Genomic DNA, 24509 nt, shown 5'->3' on the forward strand with positions numbered 1-24509 from the left:
TAAATATCACAAAAACTGAAACAAAAATCAGAAACAAAGTTTTGAAGATCCCATCTTCAAACTTTGTGCGGATGGAAAAACATCGCAGCCTGATGATCTTTGGAGGTTCCTATTGGAGCCGCATACGCGTCCGGCCTCTACATGTATCAACACGAAGACTCGACTATCTGAGATCAGATCACACCAGAGTGCTAGCTCCTTGCAGATACCTCTCATGACTATCAATGATAATTAGAAGAAGATCAACAACATACCTCCTTGAAGAAGAACTCCCCTTCAACCTTGCTCGCGATGGAGGAGGAAGAAGGAAACTTTGCACCGTGGATCTTCCTTGCCTTGCTACCGTGGAGGAAGAGGATGAAGAGGGCCTCTTGCTGCCATGGAGGAAGAAGGCTTGGGCGTGGGAAGGAAAGAACCCTTCTTTCCTTTGGCATGTTGGCTCTTCCCTTAGGTTCTCTTCTCACGCTTCCAATGCAACCTTGGAAGAGGAAGGAGGGGCTCCTTACTGTCGTGGGAGAAGAGGAGGAGAGGGAGAGGGAGGAGGCGTGGAGGAGGAAGAAGCCAATGAATTACCCTCACATGCCTTCAATGAATCCCTTTTATAATTAGTGGCTTAGGGTTTTTCAAGGCTTATCAAAACCAAGAGATAGACTCTACCTTGCCGCCCACCCTTGGATCAATGCCAAGTGTCCATGGTGCCATGATCAAGAGGATTAGAATCCTCTTAGGTGGCGCCTCAAATCAATGTATGACGTGTCCTTGGATCAAGAGATTAGAGCCTAATCACATTGGGTTTGAACCTCTTTCATGGCGTGTTGGATGGGTCCTAATCACATTAGGACTTTGGCTAATTTCTAATTATATTAGGAGAATTAGATGGGGCGCCATGCATCCTACAATGCCATGGGGATTTTAGAGTCCGCATGGTGTGAACACGACTTAATGCATTTTCATCCTACAATGCCATGTGGACTTTAAAATCCGCATGGTGTGAACACGGCTTAAGGCATATTCCAAGAATATACCCTAATCTAATCAGGGTTAAACCAATTATGAGCCCAACTCAATTTGGGTCGAACCCAATTTTATTTCGCTCATCAAATCAGCCCAATTGCAATCCAATTGCAATTAATTCCACTTAATTCTTCTTCCATTAACTCACTAAGATTTAGTGGGTTAATCCAATCACCAATCATATTGATAATTGACATCAATTATGATTCTAAATCACAATTACGATAGTCTGACTAATTAAATCCTCTGTGTGTGTGACCCTGTAGGTTCTATTTTGTCTGGTAGTGAGACATATTGAGATCTCCATCTCAATATCACTGAAACTCCTTTCAGTGGACTGAAACAATTTGAGTTCTACTCTTAGGGTTCACTGATAATCAAGTGAATACCTTCAAGTTTCACAATCCACTAGTGACACCTAGCAGTATGTGGTGGTAACTCAGCAGAATGGAATGTCTGAACCTCTAGGTGTAGTTAGTGTATGATACAGTCTCTCTATCATGGATCCCGACAGGACGGAGATTATGGATAACTAGTCAAACCCCATCGTCCGTCATATGTCAAATTTATTCGACTTCTAGTTCAAGATATGAAAAATTCTTTTTTCAAAATATTTGGCCAGAAATTTATCGAACTTAATCTCATAAATCATATAGGATCACTCCTAATCTATCAAGGTCGATAGATCCCATCTAGATGCAATTCTATTCCAAAATGAACCTACTGTAGTCAATCCGCACCACAAGAACCCAATTGGCTAGGGTCCAAGTTTACATGCTCGTCAAGCTACAGCAACCTCACAGTGAATAGCTGAGGCATCGCAGGTCAAAGGACCAGTCATACAACTGCAGCATAAGTAGTCACTGACGAGTGGATGGACATCCATGTGACTACTTTCTTTGGTCACGCTCAGTACCTTATTCTCTAACAAGTACTTGCACAATCACTCCAGTGTCTCTACACTGTAGACTGGAGACTCATCCATCTGACTAAGTGATCTGTGCACTAATCTTATCGGATCGATCACCGTCCCTCGTGATGGATCCATCGATCAGGAGCATTTAGAAATTAATCCCTAATGGCACATGCCTCAAATTCTCAACTTCTTGGGAATATATGTTATCATCTTATTAATTTCTTGGACGATTCATTGACACATACAAACATGAATGAATAACAAATTGCCCAATCTTATTAATCAATAAGAGTTAAATTATAAATTTATGTCCCAGATTACAAATATGCGTCAGCCACATTGGCTTCTAGGGCATACTTCTAACAATCTCCCACTTGCACTAAAGCCAATCAGACATATATCTAAGCCCTATCTTCTCAAGATGGACTTCTAACTTTTGCTGACTCAGCTGCTTAGTGAATGGGCCCGCCATGTTGTCAGTGGAGTTTACTCTCTACACCTCTACATATTTCTTTTCGAGGTAGTCACGAATTAGATGAAATCGCCGCTCTATGTGCTTCCATGGTAGAATCTGCAATAATCGATTGTTTGGAACTCTTCCAATTTACCGATCCTCCATTGCATAAGAATACATATCCTGATGTAGACTTTCTATCATCAGGGTCAGTCATAAAGTCTGAATCAGTGTATCCTTCTACCTTTAACTCAGATTCTCCTCCAAAGACCAAAAACATATCCTTAGCCCTTCTCAAGTACTTAAAGATATTTTTCACAGCTATCCAGTATTTCTCGTCTGGATTTGACTGATTTCTACTCGTGACACTCACAGCATGTGCTATATCAGGTCAAGTACATAGCATGACATACATGAGGCTCCCTATTGTCGAAGCATAAGGGATCCTGCTCATGCGCTAAATCTTTTCAGATGTTTTGGGGCACATCTTCTTAGAGAGATTTATCCCATGCCTTAGGGGTAACAATCCCCTTTTAGAGTTTGCCATGCTGAACCTCTTCAGCACTTTCTCTATATACATTTTCTGTGATAGGCCTAGCATCCTCTTAGATCTATCTCTATAGATCTTAATCCCCAAAATATAGGATGTTTCCCCTAGGTCTTTCATGGAGAACTCCTTAGACAACCATAATTTGACCGATGTGAGCATGGAAATATCATTCCCAATTAGAAGTATATCATCCACGTACAATACAAGGAATACAATAGCCCTCCTACTGACCTTCTTGTACACACATGGTTCCTCTTCGTTCCTGATGAAATCAAATGATTTGATTACATCGTTGAAACAAGTGTTCCAACTCCGAGATGCTTGCTTTAATCTATAGACGGATCTTTGCGGCTTGCAGACCTTGGGATCACCAACACTGAAAGTGAAACCCATAGGCTGCTCTATATAGATTTCTTCCTCAAGATATCCATTAAGGAATGCAGTTTTCATATCCATTTGCCAAATCTTATAATTATGATAAGCTGCAATAGCTAGCAACGTTCGAATGGACTTTAGCATGGCTACCAGTAAAAAGGTATCCTGATAGTCAATGCCTTTGTGCTGACTATAACCTTTTGCCACAAACCTTGCTTTATAGGTCTCTACCTTGCCATCCGAACCTAATTTTCTTTTGTAGATCTATTTACACCCAATAGGTACTATACCTTCAGGTGGATCTACTAAGGTCCAAACTTGGTTGAAATGCATGGAGTCTTATCTCTGACTTCATTGCTTCCATCCATCTCTTGGAGTCGATGTCTAATATCGCTTCGTTGTAGGTTTTGGGATCATCACCATATTCCCTTTCTTCCATGAGGAACACTTCCTCTATATCTCCTGTAAGTATACCTAAGTATCTTTCAGGAGGATGGGAGATCCTACTGGATCTACGAAGTGGACGAGGTTCTTCATGTATTGGCTCAATGTGAATTGGTTCACTAGGCTCAATTGCTCGTTGCTCTTCAGAGACTCTCTTCGAGCTCAATTTTTCTTCCACTGCCTCTATCAAGGATAAACTGTTTTTCCAAGAAGATGGCATGCTGGCTCACAAACACTTTGTGATCCTCTGGAATGTAAAAATTGTATCCTAATGACTCTTTAGGATATCCAATGAAACGAGCACCAATTGTCCTAGCCTCTAACTTGTTCGTCTGTTGTCGCTTGACTTGGGCCGGACATCTTCAAATCTTGAGATAACCAAGATTCGGTTTCTTACCATGCCATATCTCATACGGTGTGGTAGGAACGAACTTAGAGGAAACTCTATTCAATATGTAGATAGCTGTAAGTAGGGCATCTTCCCACAGAAATAAGGATAAGTCAGTGAAGCTCATCATGGACCTGACCATATCCAATAGGGTCCGATTCCTCCTCTCTGACACCTCATTGAGTTGAGGTGTACCAGGAGGTGTCCATTGTGAAACTATACCATTTTCTTTGAGATAATCGCGAAACTTTCTACTAAGGTATTCACCTCGATCTGATCGAAGAACCTTAATGAATTTTTCTGTCTGTTTTTCAGATTTATATCTCATAAGATAGACATAACCATACCGTGAGTAATCATCGGTAAAGGTTATAAAGTAGAAATAATGATCCCTAGCTTGCACATCGAATGAGCCACACACATCGGTGTATACTAGGGCAAGTATATCAGTGGACCTCTCTCTGTGTCCTACAAAGGATAATTTGGCCATTTTTTCTTGAAGGCAGGATTCACAAATTGGATATAACTCAGAAGTCAATAAGCCCCAAAACCCATGTTTTTCTAATTTGTTAATTCTGTCTTCTTCTATATGATCAGGTCTGAGGTGCCATAAATACTTTTGATTTATTTCATCTCTGGATCTTTTGGATCATATGTTACTGTATGCTCAGATACGTTCACAGATACATCCATATGTAAGTGATAGAGACTGTCAATCATGAAACCACGTGCAACCAATTTATTTCGCAAATAAATGGAACAACAGTCTTTATTGAAATTAAATTCAAAATGTTCCTGTGCTAGACAAGATACAGAAATCAAATTTTTGTTAGTACTAGGTACAAAATAACAATCTCTAAGTATCAAACTAAATTCTGACGGTAATCGCAGAAGATAGGTGCCCACAGCAACAGCAGCAACTCTTGCTCCATTGCAACCTGCAGGGTTACCGCACCCTCCTTAAGCCTTCTACTTTTCTTTAGACCCTACATGGTAGTGCACAAGTGAACACTAAAACCAGAGTCTATAACCCAACTGGAAATAGAAGAAACCGTTAGATTAGTTTTAATAATGAGCATATTAGACATATCTTCAGAAGGCGTGTCTTCCTTCTTGCTCTTTATATTCTCCATATAGATAGGACAATTTCTTTTCCAATGGCCATCTTCATTGCAATGGAAACACTTTTCCTTGGGTTCGAGCTTCTTCTTAGGAACTTCCTTCTTCGGCTTCTTCTCGGTCTTCTGCTTCTTCGCAGTCTTTTTCTTCCCAGTAGACTTTCTCTTGGAAGTAGAAGCCAGCTCGGCAGCGAGAACTGTGCCCCTTGAACCTTTCAAGGCTCTCTCAGTCGTTACCAACATGTTTAACAATTCAAGTTTGGTGCATTCAATTTTATTCATATGGTAGTTTACAATAAACTGCCCATATGAAGATGGTAAAGATTGCAGGATCAAATTCGTTTGCAGATCCTTGTGCATGTTCATGCCGAGCTTCTTAAGCTCTTCAAGATCCTTGATCATGGTCAAACCATGGTCATGGACAGACTGCCCATCGCGCATCTTGGCTTTGAAGAGCCTCTTGGACACTTCAAACCTCGCTGTGCGACTTTGCTCACCATACAACTCTTACAGGTGATCAAGTATGTCCTTGGCAGTCTTCATGCTCTCATGCTGGCATTGCAATTCATTGGACATGGATGCCATAATGTAGCACCTAACCTTATTGTCATCATCCAACCATTTCGCATGCATCTCACACTGCTCATTGGTTGGACGGGCTGGTAACACTGGGAGTTCATAGTCTAGAACATATGCTATCTTCTCACAACTTAAGACAATCTTCATGTTGCGGAGCCAATCCTTGTAATTTGGTCCGATCAACCTATTGTTATCTAGAATTCGAGTTAACTGGTTGGAAGCCATTATCATCTGCAGAGAGTAAAGATTCTAATTAGAAATTTGTACTTGATATTAATTTGTTTTAAGGACTTTTAAAACAAAAGTGGATCAAATCCTCCCACTATTTTTCGGATCTCTCACACTCCCTTGGTAAAGATACGGAAACCTACGACTTAGGATTTTAAGTGGGGTGTTGCGGTTCCACCAATCTACATGCCACCTCATCTAACAGTTATTGGTGATATATAGACGATGAGTGTACAACTCTTGTACAATGCTTCATAAGCAAATTGCATCTAACCTAGTCTCCAAGTCATGAGAATCTCGCCTAACAGTTATTGGCCCCATTTCTTGGTTAAGTCAGACCCACCGTATTTCCTGAAGGAATAAAGCCGTCACTGGGTCCTCATCTAACAATTATTGGAGCCCAACCCCATCTTTACCCCACAACATCACATGTCAATAGAGAGGTCCAATCCTCCGACGCAACTTGTCCACTGTGTTTAGCCGAAATAAATCAACGCCGGAAAGACCTTAGCAACTCGACTATGGTGGAAGATCAATCGACTTAATATTGGGTAATTCAAGTCTTAGTGATTCCAACTTTGAATTTTTCATAAAAGGTAATCGATTAATTGGCCAGGTAAGCAGGTGGGAGGCTCCCCTTACTCAAGAGTAAGATCCTAATTAAGTAACCACCTTTAAGCTTTCCTAGACACCAATTAGATCAATTATCCAAATCGGGCTAGCTCAATATATCGTTCACTCTTGATTGATTTAGGAAGGTTTTAGGTCTTATGGGATTTACATCTAATGTAATAATCTACCCCACACTATATGTTATGTATTTACATCTTATGTAAATGTCACATTGGTTCAAGTTTACATCCTATGTAAATATAAAACTCTTTTATATATTATGTGTTTACATCTTATGTAAATGACAATTATTTCAGTTTACATCTTATGTAAATGACCTATTGTTTAAGATTTTATTCACATCTCATGTAAATAAAATTTGTTTAACTTATACATACATCTCATGCATATATTAATTTTAAACATAGGCCTAAACAAGTATGGACATGATCAAGACCATATGCATCTCAAGCATATATTTCAGATCTGAACCTTTTAATCTATTATGCTATTCTCTAAATTTCATATCATGCATTACTTGATTTCAAACATGTAATCTAATTGCAATTCTAAAAACAAATTGCAAGATCGAAGGAAAAGAAAATCTACATGCTGAAAATTTCAGCAATCTGAAATTTCAGCACGCAGAAAATTCAGCAAGCATAATCTTTTAAAATGAGATCTAAAAATGTGTTAATCAATCCTTAAATCCTAATCATACTTCCAAAGACGTGGCTCTGATACCACTGTTGAGTTACGCCCCGCGCGATGCGACGATCGCAGCAGAATCTCGCATGGGCCGTCGTTCATCGTATGAACGCGCCACGGATCGTAGAGTTCAAAATTTTTTTTGGATCCAAATTCAGAAGACCTTTGAACTCACGAGGGAGGGAAGATTAGGATCTGAAGGAGGTTGATTAAATATCACAAAAACTGAAATAAAAATCAGAAACAAAGGTTTGAAGATCTCATCTTCAAACTTTGTGTAGATGGAAAAACACCGCAGCCTGATGATCTTTGGAGGTTTCTGTTGGAGCCGCCCACGCGTCCGGCCTCTACAGGTATCCACACGAGGACTCGATTATCTGAGATCAGATCTCAACGGAGTGCAGCTCCTTGCAGAGACCTCTCATGACTATCAATGATGATTAGAAGAAGATCAGCAACATAACTCCTTGAAGAAGAACTCCTTCAACCTTGCTCGCGATGGAGGAGGAAAGAGGAAACTTTGCACCGTGGATCTTCCTTGCCTTGCTACCGTGGAGGAAGAGGATGAAGAGGGCCTCTTGCTGCTGTGGAGGAGGAAGAAGGCTTGGGCGTGGGAAGGAAAGAACCCTTGTTTCCTTTGGCGTGTTGGCTCTCCCCTTAGGTTCTCTTCTCACGCTTCCAACGCAACCTTGGAAGAGGAAGGAGGGGCTCCTTGCTGCCGTGGGAGAAGAGGAGAGGGAGGAGGCATGAAGGAGGAAGAAGCCAATGAATTACCCTCACACGCCTCCAATGAATCCCTTTTATAATTGGTGGCTTAGGGTTTTTCAAGGCTTATCAAAACTAAGAGATAGACTCTACACTCCAGTGTCTCTACACTGTGGATTCGAGATTCATCCATCTGACTAAGCGATCTGTGCGCTAATTTTATTGGATCGATCACCGTCCCTCGTAATGGATCCATTGATCAGGAGCATTTAAAAATTAATCCCTAATGACGCATGCCTCAAATTCTCAACTCCTTAAGAATATGTGTTATCATCTTATTAATTTTTTGGATGATTTATGGACACATACAAACATGAATGAATAACAAATTGCCCAATCTTATTAATTAATAAGAGTCAAATTATAAATTTATGTCTCAGATTACAATTATGCGTTAGCCATATTGGCTTCTAGGGCATACTTCTAACACCAGTTGCGCTCATAGGTTGATCAAGTACGCCAGTTTATTAAATATTTAAAATTAACAAATTATTAATACGAGGATGATAATTTTTTATCTCAAAAAATACATTTGATTTATCTAATACATAATCCTAATTTTATTTATTTATTTATATATCTTTTATATTTTATAGTTTAAAAAATATTTATATATCATAAATTTAGAAAAATATGATCTCTACCTCAGAAATTACTTTGGAATTATGTAATATGTACTAATTTTTTATAATTTTTGTATTAATTATATATTTTAAATTATTTTTTATATTTAAAAATAATATTTAAGTAATAATATTTTCAAAAATTAATTGCATTTCAGACCCTACATATATTTTTTTAGGCCCTCAGACATGCATAAAAGGTTAATTACTTCTCATTTTTTTTCAAATTTAGGCCTAGGCTACTATACGCATGATCACATCAAAACTTGAATGAATGAAAATTAAATTTTTATATAGAGTAGCTTGTATGGTTGTAAATGCATTTCTGATTTTACAATTTTTTTGAATTTTTATTTTTTTCAAAAATATTTTCAATTCAAAAATATATTTATAATTTTTAAATATTTTATATAATTCAAAAATTAAAATTTTATATGTCAGCATATACTTAGTCCATAGATCTAGAACATATAAAAAATTCAAGCCCAAATTAAAAAAAATGTCATGATCTCTTATTTTTATAATTTTTCATCTATTTCTTCAATGTCCTTAAAAAAGAAGAAAAGAAGAAGATAGAAAAAAAAAACACACCTTTTTTATCCTTAGCTCTTTCTTTTGATAGCCTGAATCAATGTTGCAGATTTTTTGAAAAAAAAAGGATCCTGAATCCACTTACGAGGCGTTGGAAAGGCTTTCTTTGGCCTTCCCCTTCAAGAGCATTCGGCTTTTAAAACCGATGCCACGCCACAGCGGGATGCCACAGCTCGCTGTGGCAATTATTGCCACAATCCTCCACAGTGGGCCTCGGTTTTGGCCGGTTCCGGCTGATCCAATCAGGTTTCGACCCTTAGGTGACTGGAATCGTTTTTAATCGGTCGGAGACTAGTTTGGTTCGGGTTGAACCGATCGGTACAGCTCGATTAAGCAATTCTTGCCTCAGACGCACCATGTTGATATTCGTATCTATATGGGTCATTGGCTGTCTGTAGCTATAGGTAATAGGTCCACTGGATGACTTAGGACCTGATACGTCTATGGATTCTACTCCACATGTGAAGTCATCTGTAGCTGTATCGTGTCCTCCAGAATGTAGGGGTGCAAATAGGTTTGGTCGGGCCCTCCTGAATGTAGGGGTGCAAATAGGTTTGGTCAGGCCATGAGTGACCCCGACCTAACCCGGTTCTTTGTTCGGGTTCTAATTTTGAACCCAAACCCAACCCAATAGAAGATCGGGTCGGGTCAATGGCTACAATTTTTGATCCGACGGGTCATTAACATGGACCCGCCCTAAAAATTTCGGGTTTGGGTCCGGGTCCGTGTCGGGTCGAGTTCGGATCCAGGTCTTCGAAGAGTGCAGGGTGGTTGAAATGCTAACCCAACATATCGATACATTTTCTTTCCTCAGGAAGCATACGGGGGCTGGACCTTTGCTTTGATATGGCTACTCGTGCTGCATAGTGCCCAAAGGAAGGTACGTGAGCACCACCATTACAACGTTGATTGCATTGTGGCAATATATGTTGGCATCGTATTGTGGAGGATGACTGGCTTTATTTGGTCGGCTAAAAACACATCCATAGTCAAAAAACTTGCCAGACTTGAGGAGGTCCAAAGCATACTTCTTCGTGCAGCAAAGGATTCATACATTGATGACATAAGGAAGCTCTTGAAGGAGGTGGAGTCGCCATCTGGTCCATCGATACTGAGGTGGCGCTGGGGTGACGTACTCACACGTGGGTAATGAACCCAGTGGGGGGAACCCACAGGTCGAGGAGGGTACGCAGAAACTTACGGCCTGCATCGAATATTTCCTAGTGGAAGGGGGGGCCCAGTGGGGGTTGCTACACGGGTGAGGTTTACTCTCCCCCCTTTTATTTTTTTACCAAAAAAAAGAAAAAGAAAAAAAGAAGGTGGAGTTGGCAGGTCAAGAGAGGCAAAGTTCTTCGAATTGGCCATCTGGGCATTTGCGGCGGCCATTGTCACTACTTTCTTGTTCACCTGCATCCTCCTAGCCTTTATATGGACGAGTGATGGTTGATTGATTGCTCACAAAATCCTAAGGTTGGTTTGTATTGTATCTGAGACATAGCTTTTTGTATGTACTATATGCTTTTTGATACCATTTGAAAATCTAAGAGCATGTGCTTCAGTTGGACGTTTCATGTGTCCAATCAGTCAAAGAATCCTTGATCTTTCATAGGAGAAAGAATGGCATTTTCTGCTGATTTTAGCAAGTACTTTTTGTTGGCGCACTTTCCTTGAAAAGCATCAAAAGGGGCATTCATTGAGGATGGGACTATTTATAAGAGCATGGAGAGGAGACATTCAAAAGTTTAATTGTGATAGACCGGACCAGGCTAGCTTCCAAATATCCTGCCAAATTCACTCCTAGTAGAATGAGCAGCAACATTTATCTTAAAAATGTCTTTCTAAACGAAAAACCTCAAAAACATCCCAAACAAAATATGACATCATAGCAAGGTTTGCTGAACCGGTCGGAACCGACCGGTTCAGCCTGTACCGTATCGGTACCGGCCGGCACCAGTACGGTATAACCATAGAATTCGGTTCCGACTCCGTACCGGTGCGAACCGGTGCGGTTTGCACTGGTACAATCCCGACGTACTGCACCGGTTCGCACCGGTACTCGCGGGAAAGAAGAAGAGGAAGAAGAGGAAAGAAGAGGAAGAAGAAGAGAAAGAGGAGAAGACTACCTGTCGAAGCGGGAAAGAAGACTTCTCTTGCGGGGAAGAAGACTACCGGGCCTCTTTCTTTCTCCCGAGCACCTCACGGGGAAGAAGACGTCCCTTGCTTGCAGGAGAAGGGGGAAAGAGAGGAGAAGAGAGGAGAGGGGAAGAAAAGAGAACGGCTGGGGAAGAAGAAGAGAAGGAAAAAAAAGAAAAAAGAGAAGCTGGGGCAGCGCGCCCGCGCAAGTGGGGAAATGCGACCCCGACTCGCGCCCGCGCACGTTCCACGCGGTGCGAACCACGTGTCCATGCGCAGCTCGTGCTTCCTCGTGAGGGCTCGCCACGTGGGGCAGCGAGTCCATGCAGGGCAGCCTGCGTGGGCTTTTAATGCAACAGAGTGGCATAACGCGAACGCGCGCGCGTCCGCACTTTTTTTTCTGAACCGGTTCGGTCGGTACTGTGTACCTTGCATCATAGCAATTGCATATACAAAATTCAGTCCTTCATATAGGCACAATACAATCTACTTGAAAAGAGCAGATGGTTATTTTTTGGGAAGCTTTAAAGTAGTCTGATGCTAACATGATTGTTCATTCATGAGAAACTACAACGAATTGTTTACCCAACATTGCAGCCTGCAAAGAGCCCCAACAGTGCTGCTGGAGCATTCTCAAGTCCTTCAGCTTTATCCTCCACATAAGTGATCTTCCCATCCTTTATATATTGGGCAATAATCTCCTCAAACTGATTGTTACCAGCATAAGCTAATCATCAGAATTAATAGCAATAGCAGTTTTGTAATCTGCAACCTTATATTTTGTATGAGGAGGTGGGCCATCTACAAATAAAAAATTTTATGAAATTAAAAATTGAAAAGTTTTAAAGCACTAGTACATGACAAAGTTTATGGATGTTCTACAAATTGAACCTGCAAGATGAGGCAAGATATCTCGAAGCCAATCTTGTGTGCATATTAATACCTCAGCCGTATTCAGAGATAGGTTACTACTAAAATCATCCAAAACCCTATCAGCAATGCTGAAGGCAGACTCAGATGCAATGGTAGAAACAGGAATTGCCAAGTCACGTACCATCCTAGACAATATTGGATATTTTGATTCATTGAATCTCCAGTACTCTAGAATGTTAAATTGTTGATCCGCTAATGGATGAAACTGCTAAAAAAAGTATTATTAGGATTATTGGCTTATATTTTAATGTAGGCATCCAAACTAGAGATCATAAAATACCTTCTCTTCCAAATAAGTCTCTAATTCTGACTTGGATGGTTGGGTAACTTCTTCTTGGATAAATTCTTCATAATCTTGCATAAAAAGATTCTAATCTTCTCTACCTTGGGATGTAGACGCTATCTCCTTCACTTGAACATGAGAGGCATTTGCGCCATATAAAATTGTATAATCATCATAAAAATTTTGAAAAATATCACGTACTTTTGTTGATCTCAAATGAAGCTGTAGGTGCCTTTTGGTTTCTTTTTTTGGTATGCTGGGCAGCTGTCTTCTTATCTTTTGTGCCACTCACTGCCTGTTTACCCTTTGTTCCCATTTCTGCCTAGTTATGTTAGGAGGATGTATGTCGCCCTCTTGACTGAGTCGACCGAATAGCGTAGTAGCCTCGTATAAGTATCTTTTGATCATATCTCCGAGAGGATGTCTCGGACAAGGAGTCGTGGTGACCGGCTCTCCTATGGCTGTGGCTAATCAGATGAAAGGATGAGTGGAATATTGCTCTTTGCCCATTGCCTTACATCGAGAGTTTAGAAACGACGTTAGGAAGGCCTTCTCTGGCCTTCCTAACATTTTTTAATTAGCAAAGGAAAGGGAAGGGGGCCCGGTTCAAAATCGGGTTGACTCGGTGCAAATCGGATGATTTGCACCGAGTTCGAATGAAACTGGTTGGTTCCGAACGGTTCCGGCCGATTCCAGGCTGGTTTTGGTTCGGTCCAGTTAGGGCTTTTTTTGGCTGGTTTTGGTCAGTTCGGCGCCGGAACCGACTCCAATAGGCGAACCAACTTGGTTTTCCACCTGGTCGCTCGGTACGGGCCGAACCGGTGCCCGATTTGGGCTTCCTTGATGGATATTAATACGGATATAAATTGGATAATTAAAAATTATGACCTTAGAATCAAAAATATTTCTAAGTGAATGATAAATCAAGTTAATAGCATATTAATATAGTTATTTATTTTTCTTCAATGTTTATGAGTGCCATATAAAATTAAATAGGATTACAAATAGAATCAGATATTCGAATACAGATCGAATAATTATCTATCCATATCCATTTTTTTAACGGATATGGATACTACTCAGATGCTCAAATTTCTATCCATATTTGGATAGATTCGGATACGAAAATAGATCTGGATGGATATTATCTGATCCACTTTCAGCCCTAAAAATCAAATTTAGCTGGAGAGTAGCTTCATGCCCTTAAATAAGATTTTGATTTTACAGGCATTTTATGAATTTTATTTTATTTTTTAAATTTTTAATTCGAAAATATAATTTTTAATTTAAAAATTATATATAATGTAAAAAATTAAAAATTTTAGTGGGATTGTGTAGGTCATCGATATATCTACAACATATTATGAAATCATGCCAAAATCAAAAATTTTAGCATGATCTTTTATTTTAAAAATTTTGAGGTATTTTTTGGTGTTGGAGAAAAGGAGGAAATGAGGTAGGGGAGGCGAAGCATACCTTATTTTGGGTTGGAACCTTGAATCGTTTTGAATCGTCACATTTTTTGGCCAGGAGGGTTTGAAGAAAACATGAATGAAGGCCTGAGAAGGCTTCCCAACACTTAAAAAGAGAGGGAGGGAGAACTGGTTCGGAGTTTGAACCGATCGACTCGCATCGGTTCCATGCGGAACAAGCTAGTTCGGGCCTATTTCAGACCAGTTTTGCCCGGTTTGGGGTCGATTTCAACTCCCACAATCGAATCGATTGCCGGGTCAGCTTGGTATGGCCCGAACGTGGCGGTTTGGCAAATCATGGTAGAAATAATGACACCTAGGGGTAAAGATGGAAGGGAAAATGGGGAATGGAGGGCTGTTGGCCTGGTTAAAGTTATATCACTCTTGCGCTAAAATAAACTTAGCAGTTTAAGTATGACCAAATAAGTCTATCCACCATTTTTTGGGTGGTGTTTCATTGGTTAAACAAAGAACTCATACCCACCCCCTTAACGGGCATCGAAATTCAGCCTTAAAGTACAAAGATTAGTTAGATCAGAGAAAATACCTGAAATCTAGAGCTTTACAGCTTAGAAAAGAAGCAAAAACAGCAGCAAGATGGAGGCCTCTTGCGTGCAACACAACGATGGTGGGATTGGAAGGTGTTATGGGCTTGATCTTCAAAACCCTTTTCTTCCAATACTTGAAACCATGGTCTGCCGAACCAGTATCGGTAGGCGTACTGGTGGCCTACCGGACCGGTTCCGGACCGGTCGTACCGGTGCCGAACCGGTCCGCATAGTATTGCACACCGCACGCTGCCCACGGTGCGCGGGTGCGCTGCCCAGCGCCGCTGCAAACACGTATCGGTGCGAACTGGTCCAGTTCGCATTGGTACAAAGCGATACCGGGCTTGTACCGGTGCGAATCGTTCGGTTTCCACCGGTACATCCTCCATACTGCTCTGTTCTGGTCCCATAGGAGCCGAAACCGTTTTTCACCGCACTACCATACTGGTCAGGGACTAGACCAGTCCGGTACGTGCTGAACCGGCCGGTACAGGCTGGTTCAGCATATCATACTTGAAACCTTTGAAAGCCTTGCAAGGAGAGCAGAAACTTTGGAGAAACAAACACCCAAAAGCCCTTCAAAGGCCTCTCAAGTCCCTTTTGTAAAGCTAGAGGCTTCTTGGAGAAGCTTTGTCTCAAAATTCAAACCTCTCACCTAATCTTACCCCCCACCCCCCCACCCCCAAGAGACTAAAAAGACCCAAAATCTATCCCAAACAGGACCTGACCAGAATTGGAATACCAAAATAATGAAAATGCCTAGATTGGATAAACCATTAGAACACCCCCAAAGGTCTTCTATGACTCTTAGAATAGTATAAGCAAATATTTATATGTTTACAATTATTATTTTTCATCATCGAAGACCATTAATCAAATCAAAATGATGTATCATGCCATTGAAGTTCTCCATTATGGAATGTGGTGATACATAAGCAGGAAATCTCTAGAATGTTTGATTTTGGCTTCGTGGCATTTTAGCTGTCATAAATTATATTTAATGGTGCAAATTATTAATTTAGATGTTCCATCATTGATTTTGCACCATTAAAGTCTTAGTTGTACTAAGTGTAACAATTCCTCTCTCTCCCCCTCCCTCCCTCCCTCATGTGTGTGTAATTAGAAAAAACCAATGATGTGCCGTCTACTTTAAGAACCTATTCTTACTCATTATCTAGAACAATTAAAATTTGTAGAATTTAGAAACCTTATATTTTTCAAATTCTTTACCTTTGCCTCTAGTGGACACACTATGGACAATATAAGTAAAGTTGGTATGCTATAATGATTGGTAACTATATAAATCAATATCACTGAATATGAATTGCAAATTTTAGAGCTTATGTAAACCAAAATCCAGTGATTTGGATGATTTTAAATCATATACTGAAGCAAAATTTTTCACATCCTACGAAATATGTTCATTTGTGATTAGCGAATGCAGTGCTTTAAAATATCCTGAACATGTTTATTGATTTCAATTTTAAAATTTTTGTAAATCATATTTAGTGGTGTGGAATGGCCGATTGCATATTCCGCCATTAATATGATCTAGTCTTAGTTGTACTTATAGGATTATAACTCACTCTCTTTCTCTCTCTCTCTCTCTCTCTCTCTCGTCATATGCACATAAATGTGATGATACACATGCACATTTTTGTAAATTACAACATCGTATTATAACTCACACAAGTTGTTGACTTTTAAGCATCAAGTTACCATAACTTATATCCATGGTTCGCCATACCAGCCCAAACTGGGAGGTACGGGGCGTATCGTACCATTCCAGTTAGGTACCTGGTATGAGAGGCATACCGAGTGTAGTTAGGTACCTGGTACGTGAGGCATATCGAGTGTAGTTAGGTACCTGGTACGTGAGGCATACCAACACTCGGTATGCCAAAAATATCCAATACTGTACCATACCGATACTGTGCTAGTGTGTCACCGGTACCAGATGGCAAACCTTGCTTATATCTCTCATATTTATGTGATGATCATGAAGCTCAGTTCCTTTTGGTTTTTTGGGTAAATGTTGAGTTTCATTTGTCAAACAACTTTTTGCCTCATTTTTTTCCTCGGATGGCCCCTGGTTCTGTATAGCTTAATTCCTATTCTATGATAAAACGGGGCTGATTATTCTATTTGAGAAGTGTGCAAGCTAACAATTATGTTATTCTTACACTTTTGCTTCTTTTTCATGGGAGAAAGGTGAATCGAGTCACTGAACTTTGGCAACAAATTGAATTGAAGGAACTGACTCAAGAAGGTGGATCTTTTCCTACATCTCAAATATTTGCATTGATAACAGTATAATATTCTTGTGTTTATATTCATTTAATGCTTGTTTTGTAGTCTTTTCCTTTTCCTCAGTCATAATATTATTCTCTTATCGTACTACTTTTTTTATGCACGTGGCATAAATTCTGAAATGTTGTTGATTTAGTCCATTATCAATTAAATACAGTACAATTGAGCCATAACTCTTTACAGCAAGAAAGTGAAAGTGAGTAACAACTATATCCATGTAGCTTATTTTCAATCATTTTCATGTATTAAATAAAATGACAGGTTATGTGCTTACTAGATACCTGCATAATTCATTTCTTAAATTAGCTTCTTGAAAGCTTGGAATTCTTGATTTGTTGTTGGCAGCAACATGGATTGAAGAGTTGGTGCCTATAATCATGTTAATTACGAGCTGGCATGCTGTGTTGGCACATTGCATGGCATTTTCTTGGCAGGGACAAATATAGTGCAATCATGTTACCATAATTTTTTTAGTTACTTTTTAATGATTTTTAGTATTAAATATCATAAAAATAATTTTAAAAATATATAGTTTGACTAAAAAGATTCTAAGGCTATAGATTTGTTCCTACTCAACAATATAGGTGAAAAATCAATCAAAACGGATATCATTGGTCTTGCTATATTCGGATTTAAGATTGTTTTGGAAAAGGATTTTTGGTGGAACCAGGACCTCTCAAAATGACTCAATTGGATCTTGGGTTAGCACATGGACCGGTGTTACATCTTAAAATTGACAAACAAGGTACCTAGCTATTACTTTTGAGTTACCATCACTTCTAGGCTAACTTTTTTGCCTATGAAATACATAGAAAATGGAGGGTGACCCAATACCTTGCTAGCTAATGTAGCTGGCTTTGATTTGTTAACTTCCACTTGCTTCCAGCATTGTGTATTGAAGAATACTTCCAAAATTGTTGGAAGCCCTCAAACACACTTCACCCTCTATGGAGCCACAGTAAAAAATGTAAAAAATGGTGCCTGCGAAGCTGCTAATCTCAGTATCAAACAGTGACAACTGCTGGTTCAGCTTTGGTCAATACCACTTGACACTGAGGTGTTCGACCTGGTTTTGGGTGCTGGGTGCCGGGTTCCAGTTCTCTGTCTGCACAACACATGTTGGCTGATACCTCAAGCCTTGGGCAATAAAAATATAACTATTACATTGAAGTTTTTATCTCAACCAAGATCTGAAGAGAAACGTTTTGAATCATGTATAAGGCACTTGTGTGATATGATATTTAAAAAATTGTTAGCCTCTATTGTCTTGGCTAATATAAACCAATATATGCTGAGATATTGGCTGAGCCTTTATCTTTACGACACTGATTGATATTGCGATATTTCAGTTGTTATATATCGTTTGAGATCTCAGGATCCCTGGCTCCCTTTTGATTATCTCCAACTTTCCATCTCAGCTAAGATAAACTGATATCTCTGTTTATTATTGTATTTAGTATCGGTCATCCAATAAGATGACCAAGATATTAGTATTGAAAAGCATTGTGTTACATTTGCTCGTAGAAACACAGCCACTTTGAAACTTTTTTTTATTATAATGCTTTTGTTTCTATCTGTGTTTATGTCAGATTCAATTTATTTCATGACATAAATCTTGTAATAGTATTTGATTGTAAATAATTAGTATTAGTTTTCCAGTTAGAACTAAGACAGGTTATAAATCAAATATCTGATATCAGTTCTTAAAACCCAAACAGGAAATTTTTATTTTGCTCTTACATTTGCCTTTCTGGGTTTGACTCTCTCTGTATTACCTATATTGCTGGGCAATTCTGTTTTTCTTTGTTCTTTGTATACTCACCTTCTTAGCTTGCTTCTTTGATAATTATTTGTCTCCTTTTGTGCAATCTAGCAACATTAGATGCATGCAACCAATCTGTTACAGTTAGAGGCACAAACTGGGGACTCACTTAAATTTAAAAGTACAAGTTAGCATTGCCCAGTTACATATGATATCACTCTAAGATTTATCGATTAACATATGCTCTGCCATCATCTATCTAGTGATACATTCTACTATAAATATGACCTCTTCCATCTTATGCTGCTCAAAAATTTTAGAAAGTCCTTTTCAACTTTGACTATTAGTGAATGTATTTGTTGTAATGATTTCTTTTCCACTTGCAATATTGTAAACTTGATCTCATGTTAGATATTCCCTTGGTTGCAAGGAGTTGAGTTCTATTAGCTCATGAGGTTGTTGCCTATTATATGCAATCTTAAAGAGTTGTAGAAATGCTGAAGTATATGTTTGCACCAAAGTTTGCCGTCTCGGTATCGAAACCCGTACCAGTACCATTTTATTATAGTATCGGTACGTTTGGTAGAGGGGCCTGTTAGGCGTACCATGTCAGTACACCTTCCGTTCCACATATAGGTTCCAGTACCAGTATAGTACGGCATGGTCGGTACCGACCGGTATGTTAAACCTTAGTTTGCATTATACTAAACCTTTCTTTTGTATAGTATGAATAAACCTTTCTTTTGCACAGCATTTTGTTTGGTGTCTTACAAAGTTTGCTGGAAAAGCAGTTTTCACCAGTTATTGAAGTATCAAGATGTACTATAATTAAAACTATACCAGAAAATGACAGTTTTTTTGGAAATTTATAGATAGTTTTCTTGCAGATGCAATCCTTTAAGTTACTGCTTGCACCGCATATGTGCTGAACATTCATATACAGAATATCAGATATGTGGAATAATAAGCAGTAGTGCCCATGTGCTCAGATGGGCTGACATCTAATATATACAAGAAGTAAAAAATTCCTTATCCATTCAGCACACCACAAAAAGTGACGTAAACAACTTACAGCTGCTTTTCGCTTTGTGCAGAATACAAAAGAAAGATGTCTAAGACTCATCAGGTTGCCTCCTCTCTAAATGAAGTAAGCCATCAGCTGCTTTTGATATGTAATATTCTGGAGTCTGAAAAAGGGTAGCCTAACACACAAGGCTCCTGCTATTGCGGTCTGGGGAGCGTCAGATGTAGGCAGCCTTATCCACACACATGGTCTGCCGTATCGGTCGGTACGGGTTGGTACCGGCCGGTACATACCAGTACCGGATCCTATCGGTACGGTACAGCTACATATTTCGGTACCGAACCGTACCAACCGGTACCGATGCGTATCGATCCGGTACTGATGCGTACCAATCCGGTACCGGCCCGTACCGATCCGATACCGGTCCGAACCGACCGATCCGGTACTGGCTCCAAATTTTTTTTGGCTTTTAGCCCCATCGGTACAGTACCGGTTCGGCTCGGTTTGGTTCGGTACCGTACCGGTACCGATGCCCACCGGTACGTCGGTACAGTCGGTACCGCGTACCTTGCCCGCACATGTGGAGAGGCTGTTTTAGTGTTTCGATCCCATGACCTTCAGGTCACAATGGAGCAATCTTACCATTGCACTAAGGCTCACTCTCTAATATTTTGGAGTCTAGACTCTTTCTAAAAGGAAATATTGCATTTAACATAGCATTGATCTCAAAAATACCAATTAGGTTTTAAGTTTTACAGGTTGGACAAAGAAAATGCTATGATTATTTATATTTCTAAATTCTAATTGTTTTATCAAATTTTATCTAGACAGAATCCCTGAGAAGGTCTCAACTCGAACAAGAAATTCTTGGTGCAGAGTTCTCTTTCATATGTGATAAAATTGTGAAGTTGAAGGACAAGGTAAGTTATACAAATTTCTCTATTTAATATTTTTCTAAAGCAATCTAACACGTTCATAATTCCATATGTATGATATATGGTGACATTATATACAACCACTAAATTTTATATCTGGAAGTATCTTTTCAATTTTTTTTTTGCAAAAGCATTATTTGACCATATAGATGTGCTTTAGGTGTGCTTGAAACTTTAAGGGCTTGCATGATACTGCAATTATCCGCTGTTTGGGCCAATTTCCCTGTATATCCTTTTGTATCTTCAAATGTGCATACTATGTGAGGATTATTCAAGAGATAGTAATCCGTCTATACATGCAAACAAGCTCATGACATTTGTCCATGCATTTACTCATACTTACACATGTAGAAGATTTCAAACAAGTTATACTCTGATTGTGGCTCTTGATTTTTTAAATATACCTAAACTGTTTGATCATTGAGCTGTAAAACATGCAGTTATGAAAAGGTTACATAATTACTGAAGAAGATTTCTTCTTGCTCTCTCTCTCTTTCTTGTCCCTTTGATCTGGCTATTCAGGACTAATTTTCTTGTTCTTTCGTTTGTTACCTTAACCTTTCTCAGGTATAAGTATAATTTTTACTAGGAACCAAGAAGTTACTCCAAGTAAGTGATATAAGGCTGTTGGGCATGAAGGCTCATAATTTAGGTGGTTTGCAAGCATAAATTTCAAATTATAAGTCATATTCAGCTTAGCCACCAAAAGCTTTATAAAAATGGTTCATTAAATCGATACTCTAATAGTGGTTTTGGTACTAACGGCTGATTGTGAGGTGATGCCTTACTAGTTGTTCTCAATAATTTGGATGACTATATTTACAATTTTATTCATGTCTAGATGAATCGTGATGCTGTAAATTGCGATAGCAAATCAATGTCCAGAGAATTGCAGCCTTGGCACGTAAATGTGCGCTTTCATTGTATGCAATGACTTCTGGTTTCCAATTTCATTCCTAATGAAATGTTTTAATTAAATGATTTATATTTTCAATAAATTGAAGTACAGCTGGATGAAAAAGAAGCCTTTATCTTTGTATGGACTTGCACTATTTTTATATCCTGAAGCACAATGATTTTAACCGAAACTGAAATGAACCTTAATGTTTTGGCCAGAGCTGCTGAGATTAGTAGCAGATCTCGAATCTGTTATCTGAAAAGCCAAAATTGGCCAAGATGTGGTAAGATTGGTTGCCGTATGTTAGACTGATTTTGGGTAGCTTTGGCCCTTGATTTTGGATGCATCATAAATATTTTAGACCTGGGCTAACAGAAATAACCTTTGGAATATTTTAATTCTATGAGAAACCTATTCATCATCTGTTACATTCAGTCATTGCAAGCTTTGAAGCACTTCCAAAGAATTTTGATTGCTATTCTTTCAGATTAGAAAATTCATTTGGAATAAAATGATTATTTTGAAATTTATTGTTCTCTGTCCTACTGAACGAAAATAGGATGCTCAAACAATTATCTAATTTATGTATACAAAATTGGATGAATTTAAGGTGGATTTTTTCCTCTTTTCTTCTTTTTTTTGGGACACTAAACAGGATGAAATTTATAAGTTGCATTTGTAATCTTAAGATGATTATGTTTCAGCTATGTATATGAAGAATGCATATACCTCGTCATGAAAATGGTTTTTGACTTCAGATGTATTTGGAGCAATTGTTTCACCCTCATGTATGTAGATTATTGTGGCAAAACATTATAGATGTCCCTTGATCTTAAATATTTTTTTCTTGGTTGTAAATTGTTTAATCAGAATTTTGCATAGACATAGTATGCTTGAAGCTAACTCATCGGCCTCATTGTGAAGGCAAAGAAGTTAGAAGACAACATTGAAATTACAAGAAGAGAGATGCTGCATCCAACTGAAGTAGAGGTTGAACTTAAAAAAAGGCTTGATCAACTCACTGATCGCTTAATTCAGAAACAAACACAGGTCTTTTCCCTTTAGAAACTTCTTCCTATTTAGATTGGAGATTAAATTCTCGTCTATTTTATAAATTGTATTGGTTTTTGAGGCATTATTTCACAAATTATTTAACCTCAGCATGGTTGTAACTGTATTATTAAAAGTGAAAATTCGATAACAAGCAATCTATATAGTTCTATTGTAGTTACATTGCTTTTAATCTGGTAGATCCTGCTTAAGAATTATAGGTTTCTCTACTCGGTGAAATTTTACCAATTTTTCCTTGTTAAAATTCTTTCAATATACATGTAGTTGTACAATTCACTATTTTATCATTAAGGATGAAAATAGAATTTATATTGTATACTTTGTTAATGACAATTGAAAAATGCACGATTCTTCTTCTAGCTTAGAAGCTATGCTTCTCTACCAATCTAATAGAAATAAGAGTACTTGCGTATTTATGTTCTTGATAAGGCTCGTTTGTAGTATAACAGTAAATTCAAAGAGTCTCAATAAAGATTGTTATTATCCACTTAAACCTAGGTACAACAAAACATCTGCTAATTGGATACCTTAAATGTGAAATTGTAAAGCATCTTTTTGTTTTCAATTGATATTAGGGAAACTGATATATCCTGGATAATTAATTAGTTTAAAGTCCATCTGAGACCTGAAACAATCATGTGAGGTTTAAACATATCTCTTTCCATGCTGAACGGATTTGTCCTTATTTATTTGTTTTCAACAACTCTTTTAAACATGGATGGCTGACTGCTCACTGTTACCCTAGGTTGAGACTCTATCATCTGAGAAAGCAACACTGATGCTAAGAATGGAGGTGCGTGGATGTGAAGAAACCAAACTAATTATTTTCTATTATCTTTCCAACTAATTTCAATTTGAATTTTCTACTGTCTTTTCAACTAATCCAATATGACCATCCGTTGCAGATGGTTTCCAAGTTGCTTGATGAAAGTGGCTTGTCACTGCAAGCAAATGATTTTGCAGACTATTCAGAAACTGGTCTAGCCAATTTATTGGCAAGAGTTGATATTGAGGCTGGGACATGGCAACCACCAAGTTTGGCGCTAAATCCAGCACTCCATGATAGAATAAGAACCAGGCAGCAGCAACTAGGATCTGTTCTTCGGCAGTTGGATGCTATCTTCTCTGCTGGAGTCGTCTGTATGAGGAGAAATCCGAAGGCCCAGATCTGGTCCATGCTCTATCTTTTGTGCTTCCATCTGTGGGTCATGTATATACTAAGCTCGCATTCCCAGGTGTCAGATAGTGCTAGACCTGGTGCAGTTTTCTCCTTAGAAGCCATAAATAAGACATCAGGTTCCTGATACCCTATAACTGTGCTGCTTGCTTTCTTTATATTTTGTTATCTTATTATTCTTTAGGAGTGAGTGATTATGTTGTCAAATGAGATCTCATTACCATTCTTGAAATGGAAATATGGAGGAATGATGATGTATTGTGTGGTTCTGTTGTATTTGCTGTCATCTTAGGTTTGCTTAACAAAAATGCATTGTGTAACTTCTGGCTTGCTTTCGTTATATCTTCTTGGTGGCTGCAAAATAATTTGCGAAGTTGCATGGGCCTGCAACGTGCCGAGAGGTTGCTTAGGGATTCTGAGTACTTTCAATGTAAAACTGGCGTAACCGTCTCTTTCATTTGCCCAAATTAAAGCTTGAAAAGAGTTTGTCAATGGTCTTACATGCGCGCATGCAATATGTTCACAAACTTGTATGACCATGCATGCCCACACACCCACATGCATGAACACATGCCTGTATGTATGGTTGCATTCATCC

At 38.8% G+C, this 24509-nt stretch overlaps 1 protein-coding gene across 2 annotated transcripts in view; it reads left to right on the forward strand.

The window, feature by feature from the left end:
- Window positions 1-24251, forward strand: part of LOC103724354 (golgin candidate 2) — a 63391-nt gene extending 39140 nt beyond the window's left edge. Inside the window, exons 5-10 of one of the 2 annotated variants that reach the window (XM_039116093.1) lie at window positions 16946-17003; window positions 19901-19953; window positions 20658-20750; window positions 22588-22713; window positions 23480-23527; window positions 23640-24251. In XM_039116093.1, the coding sequence (XP_038972021.1) occupies window positions 16946-17003; window positions 19901-19953; window positions 20658-20750; window positions 22588-22713; window positions 23480-23527; window positions 23640-24038 (777 nt within the window). In that variant the 3' untranslated portion in view covers window positions 24039-24251. The remainder of the gene's footprint in view (window positions 1-16945; window positions 17004-19900; window positions 19954-20657; window positions 20751-22587; window positions 22714-23479; window positions 23528-23639) is intronic. The other variant, XM_039116094.1, reaches the window with a different exon arrangement.
- The last annotated feature ends 258 nt before the right edge of the window (window positions 24252-24509 follow it).

Source organism: Phoenix dactylifera, unplaced genomic scaffold (genome assembly GCF_009389715.1).
Source record: "Phoenix dactylifera cultivar Barhee BC4 unplaced genomic scaffold, palm_55x_up_171113_PBpolish2nd_filt_p 000051F, whole genome shotgun sequence".
Taxonomy (NCBI): Eukaryota; Viridiplantae; Streptophyta; class Magnoliopsida; order Arecales; family Arecaceae; genus Phoenix; species Phoenix dactylifera.